The sequence below is a fragment of the Zea mays genome, chromosome 9, assembly GCF_902167145.1.
Source record: "Zea mays cultivar B73 chromosome 9, Zm-B73-REFERENCE-NAM-5.0, whole genome shotgun sequence".
In the NCBI taxonomy this organism is placed as follows: domain Eukaryota; kingdom Viridiplantae; phylum Streptophyta; class Magnoliopsida; order Poales; family Poaceae; genus Zea; species Zea mays.
The window spans coordinates 117,629,221-117,651,577 of record NC_050104.1 but is presented as its reverse complement, the minus strand read 5'-3'; the positions used below and the strand labels follow the sequence as shown (position 1 = coordinate 117,651,577).

General features: G+C 47.3%; 1 protein-coding gene across 2 annotated transcripts; it reads left to right on the top strand.

The window, feature by feature from the left end:
* The first annotated feature begins 15,112 nt into the window (after positions 1-15,112).
* Positions 15,113-21,949, top strand: LOC103638899 (uncharacterized). Of its 2 annotated transcripts, none has more exons than XM_008661683.3 (5): positions 15,113-15,938; positions 16,562-16,930; positions 17,001-19,176; positions 19,258-21,380; positions 21,476-21,949. In XM_008661683.3, exons 1-4 carry the CDS (start codon positions 15,699-15,701, stop codon positions 21,333-21,335), a joined length of 4,863 nt encoding a protein of 1,620 aa, XP_008659905.1. In that variant the 5' UTR covers positions 15,113-15,698; the 3' UTR covers positions 21,336-21,380; positions 21,476-21,949. The 2 variants fall into 2 exon arrangements, with proteins under 2 accessions (XP_008659905.1, XP_008659906.1); XM_008661684.3 differs by having other exon boundaries at positions 15,152-15,938; positions 17,010-19,176.
* The last annotated feature ends 408 nt before the right edge of the window (positions 21,950-22,357 follow it).

Here is a 22,357-nt window from a genome sequence, read left to right as displayed (position 1 = left end):
ATCAAGTTTGTGGCTTTAAGTTTTAAGTTTTTACAGGATCACCTATTCACCCCCCTCTAGGTGCTCTCAGGATCCTAGGCATCTGCGACGGTTCCCATGCGAACACGTCGACATTTGCCTGGAGGAAGGCGACGAGCGCGAGTTCCTATTTTTCCTCCAGATCACCCGCGATGCGAGTGGTTTGGGGGGAATCCGCGCTGAGCTAGATGGTCTTGGTGGGGACGTTGTCTGCCCCTGATGGCTGCCCCTCCCCACGTCATCCGGGTGAGCCGCTTGTGCCGCTAGGGCGTGTAGCTTCTCGACGACGACGAGCGCAGCAGGGCGGTCGCCTCACACGATGAGGACCCCAGCCGGGGATGGCATCTTTAGAACCAAATACATGTAATGGGCAATGGCCAGGAACCGGTACAGGGCCGGTCTACCAATGATGGCATTAAATGGGAGGTTAACCTCCGCAACGTCGAACTGGACGTTCTCAGTGTGGAAGTTCTCCTCGATCCCGAATGTAACCGGGAGTGCGATGCTCCTGAGGGGATACACCGGCTGAGGGCCCACTCCAGAGAATGGGCGAGAGGGTCCCAGTCGGGACCCTGGGATCTGCAGCCGCTTGAACGCAGCATGGCTGATGACATTGAGCCCAGCCCCACCGTCAATCAAGACATGATGCAGCTGCATGTTGGCGATGACAGGGGCGGTGATGAGTGGTAGTATACCGGCCCCTGCCATGTTTTCGGGGCAGTCGGATGCCCCGAAAGAGATAGTGGTACTCCGCCACCGCTGATGGGGAGCTGCCTTCGGGACCCCTGGGGTCGCCGAAAGGACCTCACGGCGTAGGGACTTCACGTTCCTACGGAAGTTAAGCTCCCAGCTTATGCCGTACATAACGTACAACTTCTTGTGGCGATCGTCGTCATCACCAGAGTCGGAGTCTCCAGTGACGATGTCCTTGAGGACCTGCTCGAGGGTCTGATACCCGAGGTCCCGTTCGCCCGCAGCCAGGTCACCTTCGTCGACCTTCTCCTTGCCAGGCCGGCGACGAGGTAGCGAGCCATCCAAGGAGGCCTGCTCGCGTCGCTCGCTGATGCGCTTCACGAGCTTCTGGATCTCCCGACACTCCGAGGCGCTATGGCGAGCGTTGGGGTGGACAAGGCACGACTCACTGTCACTTCCCTGTTGCTGGGGGCGCTTGTCGCGCTCATCCCGGTCCCCAGTCCTAGCTACAGCGACCGGAGCACCAGACTGCGGCTTATCATGGCCACGGTTCTTCTTCTTCTTGCCACCGCCCTGGGTGGTGGCACCTGAGCCACCCATCCGGGTAACTCCGGTTTGTGGCATCGAGTGCCATGCACGGCCCTCAGCAGCTCTGGCACACTTGTCGGCCAGAGTGAAGAGCGTGGTGACGGTCTCCACGTCATGCGTCGCCAGCTTCTCCAACATCTTCTTATCACGCACCCCATGTCGGAAAGCAGTGATAATAGAAGCATCGGAGATGCGAGGTATAGTCCCCCGTACCTTGGTGAAATGGGAGATGGAGGCTCGGAGAGTTTCTCCGGGTTCCTGCCTCACTGCATAGAGGTGAGCCTCCATGCCATGCTGCTGGTAAGCACTGGCAAAGTTCGCCGTGAATCGCGCACAGAGCTCTTCCCAGGAGTAGACCAATCCCGGGGTAAGGTTCATGAGCTAGGTCCGGGCCGGCCCGGTCAAGGCTACATGGAAGTAGCTCGCCATCACAGCAGTGTTTCCACCAGCTGCCATAATGGCGGTGACGTAAACCAGCAGGAATTCTGACGGGTTTGATGTCCTGTCGTACTTCTCCAAGAGGTGTGGCCGGAACTTGGGTGACCAAGTCACCGCGCAGAGATGATCTGCAAGTGCGGCACAGCCAACGCCGACCAATGGGACGCCCGTCTAGATTTGGGCATCCCTTGGAGTCTGCGACGAAACTGGACCGAAGTCCTGGTCGAGGTTGCAACCCTCAAAGTTTTGCCGGCGCTCACGCGCCCTATCCAGAGAGATCCGAGCATCCTCACCCGCACGCCGACGATTGAGCGCTGCTCGTAGATCATCATCCCTCTCCAGAGAGATTCGGGCATCCTCGCCCGCACGCCTACGGTTGAGCTCTGCCCGCAGGTCATTAGTCCATGCACCCCTCACTGAGGGTGAGTGCACCGATGCTGATGCCTCACATTGACGCTGGAATGACCGAGGCCTGGGTCTGGCCGAGCCAGAATGTGCCATGTCGAGGAGACGGTCGACATCCTCACGCCACTGCCTCATGGCTCCCGGCGAGGCCGTGGAACTTGGGGGATTGCGCAGCAACTCCCTGGCTGTAGACAAGGCCCCAGGCGTAGCCCTTGACGCTCAGGACGTCTGCACATGCGTGTGCTGCTGCGCAGCGTGCACAACAGTAGCACTGGTGGCAGGGCGGTTGGAGCTTCGTGGCATGGAGGATGCTGCCTCTTCCTCCATCAGGAAGTCCTCGGGAATGAAGTCATGGTACTCGACGATTTGAACCATCGTGTCAAGCAGGAAAACAGGCGGAAAACCTAAAGCCAAGCCCCTACCTGGCGCGCCAAATGTCGATAGGACAAATCTACCAGCCGGGTGGCGGAACTCACCCACCCTAAATCCTAAGATGAGGAGGGGCCTAAGCGGTTTGCCTGTCTATCAGAAGGTGGATGAACACACGAGAACACGAGGGTTTAGAGTGGTTCAGGCCGCCGGAGCATAATACCCTACCTCCACTGTGTGTATGCTGTATTGAGTATGAGTATGAGCGTGTGAACCTGTCCTTGTAACGTTGTGTGCCTTCCCTTTTATAGTTTAAGGGAGGCACATACAAGGATGCTGAGCCCCGACATGTGGGCCCAGGAACATAATAGAGAGAATACATTATGTGAGTAACTAATGCTAGTAACGCTTGGGCAATCACCGGGAGTCTTGATGTCCGCAATCCATGCTGCATTGATGGGCAGCTACCGTTAGAGTAATGCGGGAGTAATGGTGAGTAACTGCGCGGCCCACATATCATGGACTGAGCATGCCGCCTGTCAGCGGAATGGACAGGCGCACGTCTTATCCGTCATGAAGGCGCGCGTAGCCCAGAGGTGTCACGCCGAGTTCCGCCCGTTGGCTTATGTCGCATGCAGTATGCCACGTGGCAGCATCAGGGCTCCGCCTGAGCGGGGAGCAGGGGTGTATGCGGATAGGTCCGGTGCGCACCAGATCAGGTCTGGACACGTGTCAGCTCTAGACCCCTGCCTGGGCCTTAAGTAAGGTCCGCGCCAAATGTTGGTAGGAGAAATCTACCAGCCGGGTGGCAGAACGCAACCGCCCTAAATCCTAAGATGAGGAGGGGCCTAAGCGGTTTGCCTGTCTGTCGGAAGGTGGATGAACACACAAGAACACGAGGGTTTAGAGTGGTTCAGGCCGCCGGAGCGTAATACCCTACCTCCACTGTGTGTATGCTATATTGAGTATGAGTGTGTGAACCTGTCCTTGTAACGTTGTGTGCCTTCCCTTTTATAGTTTAAGAGAGGCACATACAAGGATGTTGAGCCCTGACATGTGGGCCCAGGAACATAATGGAAAGAATACGTTATGTGAGTAACTAATGCTAGTAACGCCCAGGCAATCACCGGGAGTCTTGATGTCCGCAATCCATGCTGCATTGATGGGCAATTACCGTACAAGAAATGCGGGAGTAATGGTGAGTAACTGCGCGGCCCACGTATCATGGACTGAGCACGCCGCCTGTCAGCGAAATGGACAGGCTCACATCTTATCCGTCATGAAGGCGCGCGTAGCCTAGAGGCGTCACGCCGGGTTCTGCCCATTGGCTTATGCCGCGCGCAGTATGCCACATGGCAGCATCAAGGCTCCGCCTAAGCGGGGAGCAGGGGTGTATGCAGATAGGTCTGGTGCGCACCAGAGCAGGTCTGGACACGTGTCAGCTCCGGACCCCCGCCTGGGCCTTAAGTAAGGTCTTGGGACCCCACTGTGGGCGTTCCGGACCCCATACGGGGGGGGTCCATATCCCATTCTAGGGGTCCGGTCCGTACACGTGGGGGTCCTGGACCAACCTGGAGGTCCGGACTGTATATCCAGGGGTTCGGCACTCTCCCATGGGGGTCCGGACTCACTATCGATGCCTTGGAGTACATCACCTTCTCTGGCCACGTGGCGGCCCCGGAGCCGCCCACGTGGTGGGGTCGGATGCTGTTGCTGGCCCAGAGTAGTTACCCGAGGCTGGGGCGAGTCACGACCTGGCCCCACGCACAGCTCCCTTACCACGCAACTAAAGATAGCCACATGGGTACTGTGTCTTCATACTGTAGTAAGGGGTACCCTAGTTTCAGGGTACCGACACGACCGTTGGCGCGCAGGGAGCCGTTGCTCCACTGGCTCACCGGACAGTCTGGTGGCACACCAGAACAGTCCGATGAATTATAGCAGAGGCTGGCCTGTTATTTTCCGAGAGTGGCTAGTTCGGAGGGCACCTGGCTGGCGCATCGGACAGTGTCCGGTGCACCATTTTCCAGCACACTCTAAGTCTTGCTCCATTTTTAATTATGTCCCTAACTTGATTTCTTTCTTGGTTTGTGTTGAACCTTATGCACCTATAATAGATGAATTCTAGACAAACTAGTTAGTCCATGTGTTTGTGTTGGTCGTCAACCACCAAAATTAATTATAGGAAATGGTTAACCCTATTTCCCTTTCACACTATTTTGTTGAGATGTGTAGGGAGAAGAGAACTCATGCTTGATGCCCTCCTCAAGAAATCCTTCAATTTGAGAGTTCTTGAACTCCGTTCCATTATCGCTTCTAATCTTCTTGATTCTCAATCCGAACTCATTTTGAGCACGTATCAAGAATCTTTTTAAGGTCTCTTGGGTTTGAGATTTTTTCTACAAAAAGAACACCCAAGTGAAGCGAGAATAATCATCCACAATAACAACACAATACTTACTCTCGCCGATACTTATGTAAGCAATCGGGCCGAATAGATCCATGTGGAGTAGCTCAAGTGGCCTCTCGGTTGTCCTGATGTTCTTTGTGTGGATGATGAACTCCAACCTGCTTCCTTGCTTGACATGCGCTACAAACTCTGTCTTTCTCAAAATAAACATTGGTTAGTCCTAAAATGTGATCCCCCTTTTGAAGCTTGTGAAGATTCTTCATTCCAACATGAGCAAGTCGGCGATGCCAGAGCCATCCTATGTTAGTCTTAGCAATTAAGCAAGTGTCTAGTTCAGCATTGTTATCATTGAAATCAACTAAATACAGCTGACCATCTAACACTCCCTTAAAAGCTATTGAATCATCATTTCTTCTAAAGACGGTAACACCAACATTAGTAAATAGACAGTTGTAGCCCATTTTACATAATTGAGAAATAGAAAGCAAGTTGTAATCTAAAGAATCTATAAGAAAAAATTTAGACATGGAATGGTCAGGAGATATAGCAATTTTACCCAAACCTTTGACCAAACCTTGATTTCCATCCCCGAATGTGATAGTTCTTTGGGAATCATCATTTTTCTCATATGAGGAGAACATTCTTTTCTCTCGTGTCATATGGTTTGTGCACCCGTTGTCGATTATTCAACTTGTCCCACCGGATGCATAAACCTACAAAACAATTTTAGGCCTTATTCTCAGGTACCCAAACGATCTTGGGTCCTTTCACATTAGAACGAAGCACCTTGGCTACCCAAACACAAGTCCCACCGGATGCATAAACCTACAAAACAATTTTAGACCTTGTGTTTGCCCCCAACATATTTGGCAACTATCTTGTCTGATTTGTTGGTAAGCACAAATGATGCATCAAAAGTCTTGAAAGAAATGCTATGTTCGATCATTTGATGCATTAGCAATTTTTTAGGCATTTTGATATGAGTTGCATGCCTAGAGCTAGAAGCCTCATTACTATACATAAAAGCATGATGAGAAACAGAATGAGATTTCCTAGCATGAATTTTTCTAATTTTATGCTCATGATAGTTCTTAGGATATAAAATATAACCTTCCCTATCCTGAACCATGGGAGCCTTGCCCTTAACAAAGTTAGAAAGCTTGTTCTTAGGGGCATTAAGTTTGATGTTGCCACACCTATAGCAAACCCTCTTAATGCCATCCTTGTTGGAAACCAATGCCATCCTTAATGCCAGGGCGTCTCCCATTATAAAGCATACTATGAGCAAATTTAAAATTTTCATTCTCTAATTCATGCTCGGCAATTTTAGCATTTAATTTAGCTATGCGATTATTTTGTTCTTTAATTATAGCAAGGTGATCATTCATAGCATCAATATTAACATCTCTACATCTAGTGCAAATAGTGACATGCTCAACAGTAGATGTAGAGGGTTTGCAAGCATTCAATTCTTCAGAGGAGTCGGTGGAGCTCTCGTCGGAGTCCCATTCCCGCCTCATGTGCGCCTCGACACCCTTCTTATTGTAGTATATTTTCTTTTCCATCTTCTTCTTCCCTTTCTTGTCGTCGTCCCTGTCACTATCACTTATATATGGACATTTAGCGATAAAATGATCGGACTTACCACACCTATAGCAAACCCTCTTGGAGCAGGGTTTGTAGTCCTTCCCCTTCCTTTGTTTGAGGATTTGCCGGAAGCTCTTGATGATAAGAGCCATCTCCTCGTTGTCAAGCATGGAGGCGTCGATTGGGAGTCTACTTGTTGGTGTAGACTCTTCCTTCTTTTCTACCGTTGCTTTGAATGCAACGGGTTGCACCTCAGGTGTGGAGGTGGCGCCTTGCTCCAAGTTGACAATATGTTTGGAGTCTTTGATCATAAGTTCAAAGCTCACAAACTTTCTAGTTACCTCCTCAGGAGACATCTGTTTATATCTAGAATCTCCACGAATTAATTGAACTTGAATGGGATTACGAAAGGCAAGAGATCTTAGAATAACCTTGACCATTTCATGGTCATCCCACTTGGTGCTCCCGAGGTTGCGCACTTGGTTGACCATTGTCTTGAGCCGGTTATACATTGTTTGTGTCTCTTCTCCTTTGTTGAGGATGAATCGACCGAGTTCTCCCTTGATCGTTTCGCGCTTGGTGATCTTGGTCACCTCGTCCCCTTTAGGCGCCGTCTTGAGGACGTCCCAAATTTCTTTGGCACTCTTCAACCCTTGCACCTTGTTGTACTCCTCTCAACATAAGGAAGCGACGAGTATAGAGGTGGCTTGGTAGTTGAAGTGCCTTATTTGGGCGGCCTTATCGCAGTCGTAGTCTTCGTCGCACACTTGTGGTGCCTGTGCTCCAAACTCAACAATATCCCAAATACTTTCATGGAGTGAGGTTAGATGGTGCCTCATTTTATCACTCCACATACAATAATCTTCACCATCAAAATATGGTGGTTTGCCTAGGGGTACAGAAAGTAAAGGAGCGCGTTTAGGAATATGAGGATAGTGAAGAGGCATCTTACTATACTTCTTACGCTCTTGGCGCTTCGAAGATGTAGACTTAGCGCCGGAGGTGGAAGGTGAGGAAGAATCGGTCTCGTAGTAGACCACTTTCTTCATCTTCTTTTTCTTCTTGTCACCCTTCCTATGTGACTTGATGGAGCCGGTGGATTTCTACTTGTGCTCCTTTTGCTTGTCGCCGGCCTCCTTCGATGGAATCCTTTCTTCGTTCTTCTTTCCCAAAGATTCGGCCTTTTCCCCAGTCACCATCTCCCTTTTGGCATGTTCTCCTGACATCACTTCGAGTTGTTAAACTCTAATGAAGTATCAGGCTCCAATACCAATTGAAAGTCACCGAGAGGGGGTGTGAATAGGCAAAACCTGAAAATTATAAACTTTGAACACGCACTTTGCCTTGGGTTAGGGTTAGAGATAAATAATATTGAATTCGGAGTGCGGAAGATAGTTCTTCTTGCTATGAGTTGCTCAATCAATGCGGATAACTTTGGGAGCAAACTCAAAACAATGTGAGTAAGAGAACTTTAGAGAGGGAGGAGAGGGGAGAAACAAATCGAATGGTGAGGATCAACACAAGTGGACACGGTGATTTGTTTCCCGAGGTTCCGTTCTAAAGAACCTACTCCCCATTGAGGATGCCACAAAGGCCAGTCTATTTCAACCATTTCCCTCTCTCAATCGATCACTTAGACTGGTTGAGTGCTTCTTCTTAATCTCACGGGTCACTAAGATCCCGCAAGGATCACCACACAATTAGATGTCTCTTGCTTGCTTTACAAATCACTTAGAAAGTTTAGAGAGAGATGAAGAAAGCACGAATAAAAGCCAAGAAACAGAAGCAATAAGAAAAGACACAAAATCACACTCTCTCAAGTCACTAATCACTAATGATCACTACTCACAATTATGGAACTTGGAGAGATTTGGAAGCTTGAATGTGTCTTTGGTTGAAGTGAATGCTCTTGTATTGAATGAGAGTGAATGAGAGGCTTAGATGAAGTGAATGGAGGTGGTTGGGGTTGTATTTATAGCCTCTAACTACTTTCTAGGCGTCGCTCCATTTTTGCGGACTGTGGACGGTCCGTGCCCTGGTCCGGACGGTCCGCCCCTGCACATCAACAGCTAAAATCACAACGATCAGCAATAACGGCTATATCAACGACTATAGTGCATTTAATGTGTCGTCAGATGTCAAATAAAGCAGTCACGGACGGTCCGGTCGTGCACCCCGGACGGTCCGCGAGGACGCTAAAAATACATTTTACCGAACTCGTCGCCTTCGGGTTTTTTCTGGTTTTTCAACGACCAGACGATCCGCGCCTGAGGCCGAACGGTCCGTGCATGGTCTCGGACGGTGCTCGCTTCTCCTTCGGACAGTCCATGGTGTAAACGATGTTTTTTTGCAGTGTTCCTGTCCGAGACTCACCCTGGTGTCGCGGACGGTTCGCCGCAAGGGCTCGGACGGTCCGCGCATAGGTGATTTTCCAAAAAGCTTCTCCTGCCTGGAATAATCTACGGTATTCCGTACAGTCGACTTAGAATTGTTGTAGATGACCTTATGCACCTGAGAAATGATCAACTAGGCAAACTAGTTAGTCCATAAGGTTTGTGATGGTTGTCAAACACCAAAATCGATTATAGGAAATGTTGATAACATTTTCCTTTCAAGCACAACCATATGCGTAAGAGGAATTTATCCTAAGTATTGGTATTTCTTCATCATATCAAAACATCATGCGACATAATGAAGAAATCAATTTAGGAACACAAATCAATGGAACTACTCATATAATACTATCAAAGGTAAACTCCAGCCGGGTGGTGGAATGCACCTGCCTAATCCAAAGAACGAGGGGGCTATCTAGGGTTAGCCTGAGGAGATCCAAGAACACAAAACACACAAAGGTTTAGAGTGGTTTGGTCTGTCGGAGCGTAATACCCTATGACCACTATGTGTTGTATTGCTGAGGGCTTGAGCATGAGTGAATTGTGTCTGATTCCGAGTGAGCTTGTCCCATGTATTGCATGCGCCATCCCATTTATAGTCCAAAGGGGCACGTACAAGGGTGTTGAGCCCCAACAGGTGGGCCTATAGGTGACCAGATGGGCCAGATTATATAGGCTAGTACGAGGCACGACCATTTTGGAATGGCACAGGCATGATATGACACGATAGTAACTGTGCCCAGGTCGGCACGAGTCCCATCATGGGCCGTGCTTGGGCTTGGGTACAAGCCCATCGGGTGGCAACATGGATAGCCCATCAAACCGAGCACGACCCAACATGGCCCGTTTGTGGCTCAACCTTACTTGTCCTAATCTAGCCCAACATATATATAAATATGAAAACTTGACCCCACTTTCAAACTATTTTCAAGTTATGTTAAATAATGGAGAAAAATGAGCAACAAAAAATAGGAAAAATAAGTTATTTTCGAGCTTTGTTACAAGGCGGGCCTTGTGCCGTCTGACACGGTAGCACGACACGATAGCCAGGCATGGGCTGTTTAAAACTAGTCGGGCCATGCTTGGGCTCAGACTTCGATCAATGGGTGGGCACGACACGGCCCAATATTTATTTGTGTTGTGCCTCGTTCCGATTAAATCGGCACGGTCCATTGGACACATATAGGTGGGCCCTAGCGATCTAGTATTAAATATATAGAACATGGAGTAGTAAAGGCACGGTGAACAAAGATCTTCTCCCTCGACTGTCGTGCAGATCTTCTGACCAAGCATGCTTCCGCCCCGTTTGTCGTCCTAAGTCGGCCACAGAGTGGAGCCTGGTATGCTACATATGTTGGGGCCGCCCCTATTGACACGTGGTGGGATTAATGCGAATGATTTGTGTTGTCGCCTCTAGTCATCGTTGTTGCGAGCACACTGCCCGAGTAAATGTCTACTCATGATAGCGATGCCCACACATGCAGCACTGAGGCAAAACCACTTGCCTTGGTATCATGCGACGTATTGTGCAGGCCTTGCGCACAGCGTTGTGACACGACTGCCCACCTCGGTAACACGCGGTGCAGTCATTCGGGCCTGCGCAGGCGCAACTAGGGCTAGATATCGAGCGAGCTCGTCTTAGCTTGTCCGAGTTCGAGGTGTCTCATTAAGCTAACGAGCTGGCTTGGCTCGGCTCGTTAAGTTAACGAGCCATAGAGTCAGCTCGGCTCGTTTAGCTCACGAGCTAGACCAGAAAAAAATATAATAATCAATTTGTAGTTAATTCCAAACTAATTTAACAATAGAAAATAGTAATTATACTCATAATTTCATAGACCACATCAATGTCATACCAAATTAGCATACCTCAGCACTCATTAATTCACAATTCACACACATATTCATAAGTTTAACCAATGGTTATATTCGCATAGACTAATTTAACACATAGACACCGTTCATCAATCATTAGTTTAAATCGTAGCCATAGACACCACACATAAATACAACATGTTCATCAATTGTTACGTAAGTGATATGTATATAGTTTTGTTTTGCTGAAATGTGATAGCTTGTTTAGCTCGCGAGAAGGCTCGTTAACAAACCGAGCTAGGATGTCAGCTCAACTAGTGAAATAGTTTAAATGAGCCAATCGAAGCCGAGTCGAGCTGACCACGAATCGAGCGAGCCGACGAGCCCGAGCATTTCGTTCAACCCTATGTGCAACTGACAAAAGCTTGTTCAAGCCATGTGCACAACAGGGCACAACTCAGCCGCTCACATTGAATTCGGTAGGCGAGCTTGCTTCCAGCCAATGGCTTATGCCATGCACCCATGGACCACGTGGCAGCTTCAGAACCCTTCTCGAGTGGAAAGCAGGGACCAAGAGTGCATGCTGGCCTGAAGTCTTGGGCCTCGCCTACTGGGGGTCCTGATGTCAGACAGAGAGGTCTACGTCCCTAATGAGGGGGTCTGGAAGGTACACGTGGAGGTCCAGGACCCGCCCATGGGGGTCTGCACGTCATACATAGGGGTCAGGGTCCCACCTGAGGGTGTTCAAACTTTTATCCTTGGGACACATCGAGCACCATACCTGTCCTTAAGGGGAGAGCAGGTCCCGACTCCTGAGGCCAGCGGTCCTGTCAGATGGGCCCAGGCCCATGGGCCTGGCTACTTAGTTCCTTAGTACGCGGTTAAAGGTAACCTTGCGGGTATTTGCCTTGACATAGTAGGAGTGGGTAGACCAGTTACACGGTACCGACAAATAACAAATAAAGTGCATTGTTCCATTCCTTTACCTTTTTACCTGAATATAACAAAGTATACTTTTAATGTATTTCTTCTTTCGCTTGTGCATGCCACTCCTCCTTTGATCTCTACTTGGCATAGTTCACAGAGTGCATTAGAAACACAAGCAAAGGGTTTTCTTGTTCTAGCAACCCTAGGTTACTAAAACAAAGAAACCTCATAAATATGGGCTTAAACTTTCAAATATCATGCTTGCAGAAGGTGAATACCGATTGACACACTCTCATACCAATTGCAGAATTGCACAAAATAAGATAGCATGATGAAAACAAAAATGAACTCCAGGTTTGGCCACATCATAAGCCATAGTACATACCAGAGCACCAAAAATTCCTATATGACTTCTCAAGGCACAAGGAATATACCATTAAAAAATAATGCACTTAAGGTCACAGAGTTACCATCCTTTGAACATTTCCATGTTGTAGGTACTTTTCTTCATTCTCCATTAAAGTCCTACAACTCAACTTGACTTGAGATGAACATGGAGTTTTAGATCTAACAATATTCTCAACTTTTGGGTCAATGAATAAACAATGATATTTCTAGCTTAAGTTTAGAATCCGATTTAACTGTCTTAAGCATTCCCAAAGTCTCTAGTTCATCTTTAGGTACCTGCAAGGTCTAGGGAGCAAATTTTGGTACCCATCTCAAGATGGGTCTATCGAGATTAGCTAACAAGGCCTTAGGAACCCAAATAGCACTCGTGCTAGGTCTAGGTGAACTAATCATCATTCTAGCACACGTGTAATATCCGGGTATCCTAAGCGAATAAGAATGCAATGAATTGTTAGGCTTAAGAATTTTACCATTTGAACAAACCTTTCTTAGATGACCTTGTTCACCACATGTGTAGCAGAATGGATACTCAGTCTTGCATGTCGCTTGTGCTTGCTTTCTTCCTTGGTGATGGTCATCCTTTGAGATGTGCGGCGCGGGCAAGAAGTGATTACATGGTCTTCCTCATTGCATTTGAAACATCTCTTCACACCTTGATTTTTCATGTGTGGACATGAAGCAATCAAGTGTCCTAGCTATAACCTAACAAAAGACGAGAAGAGGACTATGTGCTAGTGAATGTAGGGGCATCAAGGTGCCAACCATTTTCTATTCCAACATTAGGAGCCTAGCATCAGTGAAAGACATGTGATGTTGACGGTGTTCCTTCCAATTGTAATAAGGGCTATCGAGCCAAAGCACATGAAGATGGTCATCACACATATATCCTACTTCTTTAACTGCATCACCTAGAAGGATGTTGATGAAGCTGAGCTGCTTGCAATGAAATCCTTGATCACAGATACTCTTTACTAGCTTGAGATGTAGGACTCGTTTCAATCTTTGGAATTGAAATATATTTGAATATTCATAATTGAGGCACATATCAATTAAGCTAATATAGTTGAATGTGGAATATATTTATATGCTACTATCGGCCATACGAGAAATATACTTTTGTGATATATTACTAATGTTAGGAAGCAGGCCGAAGAACAATGCTATAATTTGTAGAGTAAAAAGATAGCATGATGATCTATATAATCAATTTTCATCGCCTAACGTATTAATTTAAGATAGGCTTATATCTAAACTTTAGAAAGTTGCAAAACGTTAAATTTTGAACTAAATAGTTTAGTCCATTAAGTAGATTTCAATTCATCTAAAATAAAAGGATCTAAACAATCTCGTTATGTAACTTGTTTTACAATAATTACCTTTGACCTAACCGTTATGTAACTAAAAACTAGTCGGTTGCCCGTGCGTTGCGACGGCTCACAATAATACCCACATAAACTATCCACCAAAAAGATCTCAAGGTTTTTTTATTGATTGTCTCCGCTCTTCGCATAATATTTTTTTATGCACGCATGGGTACCATAGGCAGCAAATCAGAGACCCCATCTCTCGCCTCCCCCACTTCCAAGGTTTCGTAGAGCAGGAGGGGAAGGGAAGAGGCGGGCATACCTGTTCGTTGCCGGAGAAGGACACGACAAAGACCTGAGCATCTGGAGGCGACATATGTAGTATACAGCTAGATACATATAAGGAGAGAGCACGCAAGCGGGGAAAGAAGCCCAACCGGAGTAGCTCTAAACCGAGAGGCCCGCACCAGGCGTTAGTCCAAGAAGGGCGAGAGAATGCGAGTGTCTTTCCAACCCTGGACCCGCCGAAGCGACACAACACCACCACCAACTCCATAGCTATAGGCCTTGGTTGTCTAATATCTCAGATCTGGACTCCTCATCGCCAAGATAACCTAAGCGTGGCAGGCGTCACCATGTCCTCTCGACGACACACACAGAGAAAGGCCAGGAGCATGACTGACTGCGACCGTGGGCGGGAGCAACTAGTTGGGGAGGAAGAACAGGACGAAGGCCGGGAAGACAAACGGGACGTCAGACGACGGTGAAAACGATGGTGCGCACATGATGTGAAACGTCCTCGTGGACATGCAATAGCCACTGCACTAGTCGGTGTCGGGGCTGGTGTCGGACGAATACGGGGAGGAGGCGCCTGCTCCTGTGCCCTCTACCGAAAATGGGGTGGTGCGGAGGTGAAGGCATGAGGGGAGAGAGAAAAGAAGCATGATAGTGAACGAGATGGTGGCAACTGAGACGAGGACCATCATTATCGTACGGAGGTATAAATGGCTAAATGAGCCATGTCTGGCGAGCCGGCCCGAGGCACGACCCATTTAATAGTGTCTGGGCCAACCCGACGCGAGCGTCGTGCGGTGCTTGGGCCGTAGCCTCGCCCGTAGTGCTGGCCCGTCACGATTATTTTTTATTTTTTTAAAAAATCATATATATATATATATATGTATAATTTATATTCAGTATTATAAACACCTGAGCGTGATGTCTTATTGGCTACACAACTTCGCCCAGTGTATCGCAACCTTCTTCTATCAAGGTGTGGGTTTAAACCCACATCCTACACTGTTTTTTAACATTTTACGCTGATTTAACTAAATGGCCCGACCGATGTCGTCTATATGCAGAGGTGTGGTTTGGGTAAATAAATGCGAGGATTATAGATAAATGAGTAACCATGGGAGCTAGATGAATTAACAAGACCTCCATATTCCAATCCTATTGGTTATTAAAAAATTGACAATATTAGCTCAACTCTTGGACAAAAGTGTTCGCATCTCGTTTTCCCAATGGCTACCTATTACTAACTCGTTATTGTGTTCATTCATAGCTGAAAATTCACTTCCATAGTGATAACATCATAAATTTATGTCACATAACTATTTCTACATGATTCTTGTTTTATTTCCTGAATGACTGTTAGGACTAGCCCTAAAACATCACATAATAGTCCATGATATGGTAAAATACCGAAATAAAGGATTAAAAACACAATAAAAAATCCAACTAGTGTCAAATCACAAGCCGTGTTTGATATGCCTTGACTTTCGCATCGTGTGGAGTGCACTGGCTTCACATGAACGGCGTCGCCGCGCAGGCACAGAAGGTCCCCTGCGGCTGCGGTCACTGTGCATGGTCGAATTTGCCCATCCTGCATTGTTCTCATGGTCATGACCCTGACCTGCAAGGACAAGTCGAGACGAGACATCATCTCTTCTCTCTCCCCATCTCTCGACCCGACCTCGCTCGCCGTCTCTGTTGTGCCCTGCCCCTGTCCCTTTTCTCTCTCCGCCTCCGCCCCACCTCGGATCGAGTCCAAGCCGCCGAGCCCACTCCGCTGACCCAGAGCCTGGAAACCCCCAATCGAGCCCGACCGGAGCCCGTCGATTCCGCCGGATTCGAGCTCCCGCCGGGTGAGGCGGTCCGCCCGAATCGGCCGATTGGACTCGAATTCGGGTGGTCCGGATGCGCGCAGAGCGGAGGCTCGCGGATCTAGGGTTTCGGAGGGCCTAGGGTTAGTGCCGGTGATCTGGTGATGGTGGTGCGACGCGGCGCCGGAGCTCGGCGAGGAGGAGGGTTCGGCGGCGACGTTGGGGAAGATGCAGCGAGCCGGATATGCATGGGTGGCGCGGCGCTGAGGGGTGTGACGTCAGGAGGCGGCGTCTCGTTCGGCTCATGTGGCCAGCGGCACGCGTAGAGGCAGAAGCTCCACCACCACCGGCACAAGGACCAGCTACTTCTCCTTCTGGTTCATCTGTTCCCCCGTCTCGGACGACTTCTCTTCCGCCCGAATCGGCGGCGCAGCAGGAGTGCATCGATCTTCCTCGCCCAGTGTCACCCGGTTCCTTTGTAAAGGTGCGTCTTCGTTAGGTATTACTTGCTTGCTAAACTTGGTGGGTTTAGACTGACTGAGGTTTGCTAACCCTTTTTCTCCCTCCTTGTACCTATTTGAAGCTTCTGCAGTAGTAGATAACTAGATTGCTCATGTGGCGGACGTGTTGAGGTTTTGGGTCGAGTAAACTGTTGAGTTTGGGTGTGCTACTACCGACTGCAATCATGCTAATATGTAAATATTGGCATGGAGTTCCTTTTGCGTCATTGTATCAAATTCTGTGAACAGGCTCACTATCAAATTGGCAATTTTGTTACGCCATATGAAAGGATCTCCTATTTAATTTTTCCTTGCAAACGACGTGGGGAAGTGTCATCCAGTGAATAAGCATGCATGGGTTAACAAATTACTTAGTTTCCTATTGCAGCTGTATTTTTACTTTCTGCAAATGATGCAAGGCAGACCTTGCTTGTGCCGGTGTTCATTTCAATAACACAGTTGCCCGCTGCTTGTTTGATTGCTAACATAACGAGCACTGTGACTGTGAGTGTGAGGTTGTAATTGTTGAACTTGTACCTAACTAACAAGAGAATGGAGCAACATGCTGGTCATTGGATGACTTTTTAACACGCTGTTTAATTTTCAGGACGGTCGTGAAATTAGAGTAGGGGATTGTGCTCTTTTTCGGGCTGTCGGTGCTCCTCCGTTCATTGGATTGATACGTTGGATTGAGAAAAAGGAAGAAGCACATCCCAAATTACGTGTTAGTTGGCTTTATAGACCTACCGACGTGAAGCTTAACAAGGATATACAACTCAGCGCTGCCCCAAACGAGATCTTCTACTCTTTCCACCAGGACGAAGCATCTGCTGTTTCTCTACTGCATCCTTGCAAAGTTGCCTTTTTACGTAAAGGTGTTGAACTACCAGCTGGAATTTCATCATTTGTATGTTGGCGCGTGTACGATATAGACAACAAGTGCTTATGGTGGCTTACTGACAAGGACTATATTAATGTAAGTTCATCATTTATTTCTTGTTTTGTTCATTATATATCTATTATTCACATATGAAATTGAAAACCAGAAACGGCAGGAAGAAGTAAATCGACTTCTACACAGAACAAGGCTAGAAATGCGTGCCGCATTGCAATCAGGTGGACGCTCTCCAAAGCGTTTAAATGGTCCATCAGCTTCCCAACAACTGAAGACTGCTTCAGTTGGTACGCAAAATGGTGGTTTGTCTAAAGGAAAGAAGAGAGATAGAAGTGAACAGGGAGTTGATCCAGCTAAGCGGGATCGGGATCATCTACTTAAGGTTGACGAGAGTGAGCCTGGAAACTTTAACTTGGATGATATTAAGTCTGAAATATCAAAGATAACAGAAAAAGGTGGGCTTCCAAATGCAGAAGCAGTTGAAAAGCTTGTACATCTTATGCAACTTGATCGAACTGAGCAGAAGATAGACCTTAGTGGTCGGGTTATACTTGCTGATGTTATTGCGGCTACAGAGAGTCCTGATTGCCTCGGCAGATTTGTGCAATCAAGGGGCCTTCCCGTGTTGGACAGTTGGCTTCAAGAGGCCCACAAAGGGAAGTCTGGTGATGGGACTAGTCCTAAAGAAGCAGATAAGCCTATTGACGAACTTCTCTCGGCCCTGCTTCGTGCATTAGCTAAATTGCCTATTAATCTCAGTGCATTGCAAAGTTGTAGCATTGGGAAATCTGTCAATCATCTTCGTAGCCATAAAAATCTGGAGATTCAGAAGAAAGCTAAGTGTCTTGTTGAGAACTGGAAGAAGCGTGTTGATGCTGAGATGAAGTCAAATGATGTGAAACCTTTAGTTTCAGGTCAATCTGTTTCCTGGTCAGGAAAAGCAGGTTTCCAAGAAATTTCAAATGCTGGTACCAAACGAGGTGGTTCAAGTGAGAACAGTCCAAAAAATCCAGTGCCCACTCTTTCATCATCAAAAATTTTGACTGATAAGCCTGGGGGCACAGATGCTGAAGCGAAGTTGAACCCTGGGGTATCTGCCTTGTCAAATTCACAACACGTGCAACCGACAAATGTTACTACCAATTTGAAGGATCAGCCCTGCAAATCAACTGGTGGAACTGGTCCTGAGCTGCCTACTGTAAAAGAGGAGAAAAGCAGCAGTTCAAGCCAATCACCGAACAACAGCCAGTCAATATCTAGTGAGCCATCGAAGGATGCAAGAAGTTCAACTGCTGCTTCTGGTGGTGCTAGCAAAACTTCTGAAAGTTCTTCACGAAGCCATCGAAAGGCAAACAATGGTCTTGTTTCAGGGAACCTGAAGGAAGCTTCTGTAGGAAGATCTGTCTCCCTTGATCGATCATTGCTACAGGACAAGTCATCTCAAACTGGAACAGCTTCTGAAAAAGGAGTTGATATGCCACCTGATCATGGAAATAATCATAGATTGATTGTTCGCTTTCCAAATCCTGGTCGTAGTCCTGCTAATAGTGCAAGTGCTGGATCTTTTGATGGCCCATCTGTAACTGGGGATAGAGCTTCATCTCCTGTGGTTGCAGATAGGCATGATCAGACTGAGCGCTGGGTGAAAGGGAAGACTGAAAATTCTCGGCCTCATTTAGCATCTGATGCTAACACAGAGTCTTGGCACAGCAACGACGGAGCTGCTGGTTCAGAGGAAGGTGATAAATCGCCGTGTGCTATATTAGATGATGACAACAGCAGGACACCCGACGATTCTGTTAAGGATGCACATGCATCACGAGTTGCATGCTCGTCACATATGAATGAAAAAGATGTCAGTGAAACTAAGGTGGGAACTCTGTTCAGCCCAATGAATGCTCTTATTGAAATCAAGTACTCTGAAGCTAGTCATTCACGGCAAGCTGGAGATGACGCAGCTATGAATCTTCTTGCTAGTGTGGCAGGGGAAATATCTAAATCTGAATTGGTTTCCCCAGTTTCTTCACCCAGAAGTTCTTCTGCAAAGAAATTGGCCCGTGAGAGTGACAACATTGGAAAGGTTAAAGTAGAAAGTGACATGGGCCCATCACATCCAGGGCAAGCAGATGCTAAGAAAGGTGCCATGGGGAAGGAAGTAAAAAATGATGCTTGTTTGGTTTCAATGGATGAACAACGCCAAACTACGCCATCTCCTGAGCTACCATATTCAAAAGCAGTTGTATCTTCAGCTAAGATTGAAACCCATGAAGTTGAAGCCAAGATTGCAAACAAATGCAACTCTCAGCATGCTTCAATTGATTCCAAAGGTGAACATGATCAAAACTTCAATTTGCGCCACTCAGCTAATACTAAAGTTGTCAATATGTCTAATATGTATTCATCTGCAGGTGAAAGTCAGGATGCCTGTACTGCCCATGGGAATGTTGAAGATGGCAGTACAGACAAGGATGGTGCCATGGAATCTGCATTGGGCAGCCAGTGTAGCTTGGTTGTTTCCAGTAGAAATTCAAGATTGGTTCATGCTGGGGAATCTGCATTGTCTGCTGCTGACAAACAGGCACAGGGTTTGTTAAAATCAACTAATCATAAGCAGCTTCTGAGTGTATCGGACAACCCAGGAGCCTTTGATAGACGTGACAGTATGGCTGGCAAATTAGATTTGATGGCTGCAGAGGTGAGAAAAACTGATGTCCTGGGCAATAGTAGCATAGTGCAGAACGAGGCTGAAAAGAAGGAACATGCTTCTTCCTTTTTGCCTGATGTTCCCAAACTAGTTGTAGCAGCAGCATCTCCAGTTGGTGTGGCAAATGTGAATAAGGAGATTAAAGAATCAAAAGACAGTTCAAGTGAATCCAATAGCCATGTAAAATCTGAAGGTGTCAATTCTCATCAAAGCGAGCAAAGTGCAAAGCAGAGTTCAAAGAAATCCAGTGATGGTGTGAGTGGAAAAGAGGACGAAAAAGAAGACCATGTCTTATCAGACGAAGGTTCTTCTCTAGCCGCTAACACCAAGTCAAATGCTACAGCCAAGCTTGATTTCGACTTGAATGAAGGAATACCTGGAGATGATGGGCATCAGTCTGAGCCAACTATCTCGCCTGTTGTATGTTCTTCAGCAATCCATTTAACTGGGATTTTGCCATTCACTTCGCCTATTACAACTGGGTTGCAGCCAGCTTCAGTTACAGTAGCTGCACCAGCTAAAGGACCCTTTGTTCCTCCAGAAAACCTGCTAAGAGCAAAGCCGGAGATTGGGTGGAAAGGTTCAGCAGCTACAAGTGCATTTCGTCCTGCCGAACCAAGGAAGATTTTGGAGATGCCTGTTGCTGCACGCGACATTTCAGTTTCTCATGCTGCTGGTAAGCAGTCTCGTCCCACGCTTGGTTTTGATTTGAATGTTGCCGATGATCAAGCTCTTGAGGAAGATATCCCACAGAGTTCTGCACAAACTACCTGTTCTGAATCTGGAAATACGAGAAGTCGAGATGGCTCTTCACGAAGCGCTGGTATTGAATTTGATCTGAACAGAGCTGATGAAGTTGCAGATAATGGCCAATTTGTGCCAAGTGCTTCGCACAGAGTTGAAGTGCCATTGTTGTCAACAAGATCGTTACATGGAGTTTTCTCTAATGCTGGCCTGAATAGCTCGAGGGACTTTGATCTTAATAGTGGACCAGGTCTTGATGATGTTGGCACTGAAGCTGCACCAAAGAGCCTACCTTCTAAAAATACAAGCAGTATTCAATTCCTACCACAAGTTCCTGTTAGGATGAATAGTGCTGCCATGAGTAATATATCACCATGGCTTGCCTCTGCCAGCCCTTGTGGTCCAGTAGCTATACAATCTTTTTTACCAACTAGAGAACAGCCATACCCAATTGAGGCAGCAGCTGGGGCCCAAAGGATCATTGCGCCTACAGCTGATGCTGGCCAATTCGGAGGTGATCCCTGCAGGCCTCCAGTTGTTTCAACGTCTCCAGCGATGGTTTATCATCCGCCTGCATATCAGTATCCAGGATTCCCTTTTCCTCCCAGTGTTCACCTTCAAACACCGGCATTTTCAATTGGATCAGCAACATTTAATAATTCTGCATCTCCAGGAGTTCCATACTTTCCAACTGTCTCCCCTTCTTTTGTTGGGCCAGCTGGAGCGTTAACTCCCCAACATTTAAGGCAGTTTGCTATAAACCTTGCTGAGGGTAGCAGCAGCAGTGGACGAGACAGTAATCGTAAATGGGAAAGTCAGGGCCTTGATCTTAACTCAGGCCCTGGAAGTATAGATTTAGAAGGAAAGGATGAACGGGTACCTTTACCAGTCAGACAAAATTTGATCCCACCCCCACACGGCTTTGTGGAGGATCAAGGAAGAATCTACCAGATGCCAGTTGTAGGAACAAAGAGAAAGGAACCTGATGGCAGCTGGGACTCAGAAAGGTCTACATACAAGCAATTATCATGGCAATGATGGCTCTGAAGATCATTCTGCACCGGACTGGTCTGCGACGAGCATGTATGTAGTTGGTTCAAACTTTTTGAGGTCTGTTCGATTTTTTACTACCAGTTGCTAATCTTGTGAAATTTGTGGAATTGTGCCTTTATTGACAGGTACCTGCATGTAGAACTTGGGCGGTGTGTTCTTCAGTCACTGCACTATACTTGGGGGATTGGGGATTCAGCCCATGACGATGATGTGGGATCGAGGAAACGAAAACTTGCTGTAATTGTTGTAGATTTTTTCCCTAGCTGTTAGGCTTTTGGTTCTAATTTACTCAGGAGGGGGTATGGCTGCGGAGGAGGAATCTTTGTGATTCTGAGCTCTGGGGCTATTGTAATTAGACCGTCCGCTCTGTGTTTGTTGGTGATATACTATTGATCACATGCTGCAGCTTTACATTACATAAGAATTTAGATGTGACCTTGTTCCTTGCTGGGGAAGCGTTACGTCAGCTGACCATATGAACACTGGTGCAACGAACAGCTCGAGTTGCTACGCCATGTATCTTTGGATTGCAGTGCAGCTGTATGTATAAGAATTCTAGCAGATCAGCAAGCTATATTTTTTTGCTGTTTTTTTTTGTCCATCTGCATCTGATTTAGTCTTGACTCTTGATGCTCTTTCTTTAAACTATTTGTCGGAAGTGATGACCAGCAGGTACGAACAGGAACAAAATAAATGAAGTGTGGTTTCGTTTGATTTATATTGGGTATAAATACATGGTGAACCGTTGCCTCGGGTGATGGCAAGTGTGGTGCGAGTCGACCAAATAAATGTTCGCAAAACACCTGCAAAATATTTGTCCACCGGTGTCAAGGACCTCGGCCCCCAAGGTAGCAGGGTGTCAAGGACCTCGGGCCCCAAGGTAGCAGGGCCTCGACTACGACTGTCTGTGGTCGCTGGCAGGGTTACACCCCACGCCGCTGTTCCCTGTCGGCTGGGTTATACCCCCTGGCCACCGGCTTAGGCCCTGTTTGGTTTCCTTAGTCACT

What these genes read in the sequence shown, in the direction of transcription:
- LOC103638899 (XM_008661683.3), top strand. Translation starts at nt 15,699, where the DNA reads ATGCATGGGTGGCGCGGCGCTGAGGGGTGTGACGTCAGGAGGCGGCGT. An exon ending in CACCCGGTTCCTTTGTAAAG is followed by an intron (nt 15,939 to 16,561) that starts GTGCGTCTTCGT and finishes TTTAATTTTCAG; the next exon opens with GACGGTCGTGAAATTAGAGT. An exon ending in CTGACAAGGACTATATTAAT is followed by an intron (nt 16,931 to 17,000) that starts GTAAGTTCATCA and finishes ATTGAAAACCAG; the next exon opens with AAACGGCAGGAAGAAGTAAA.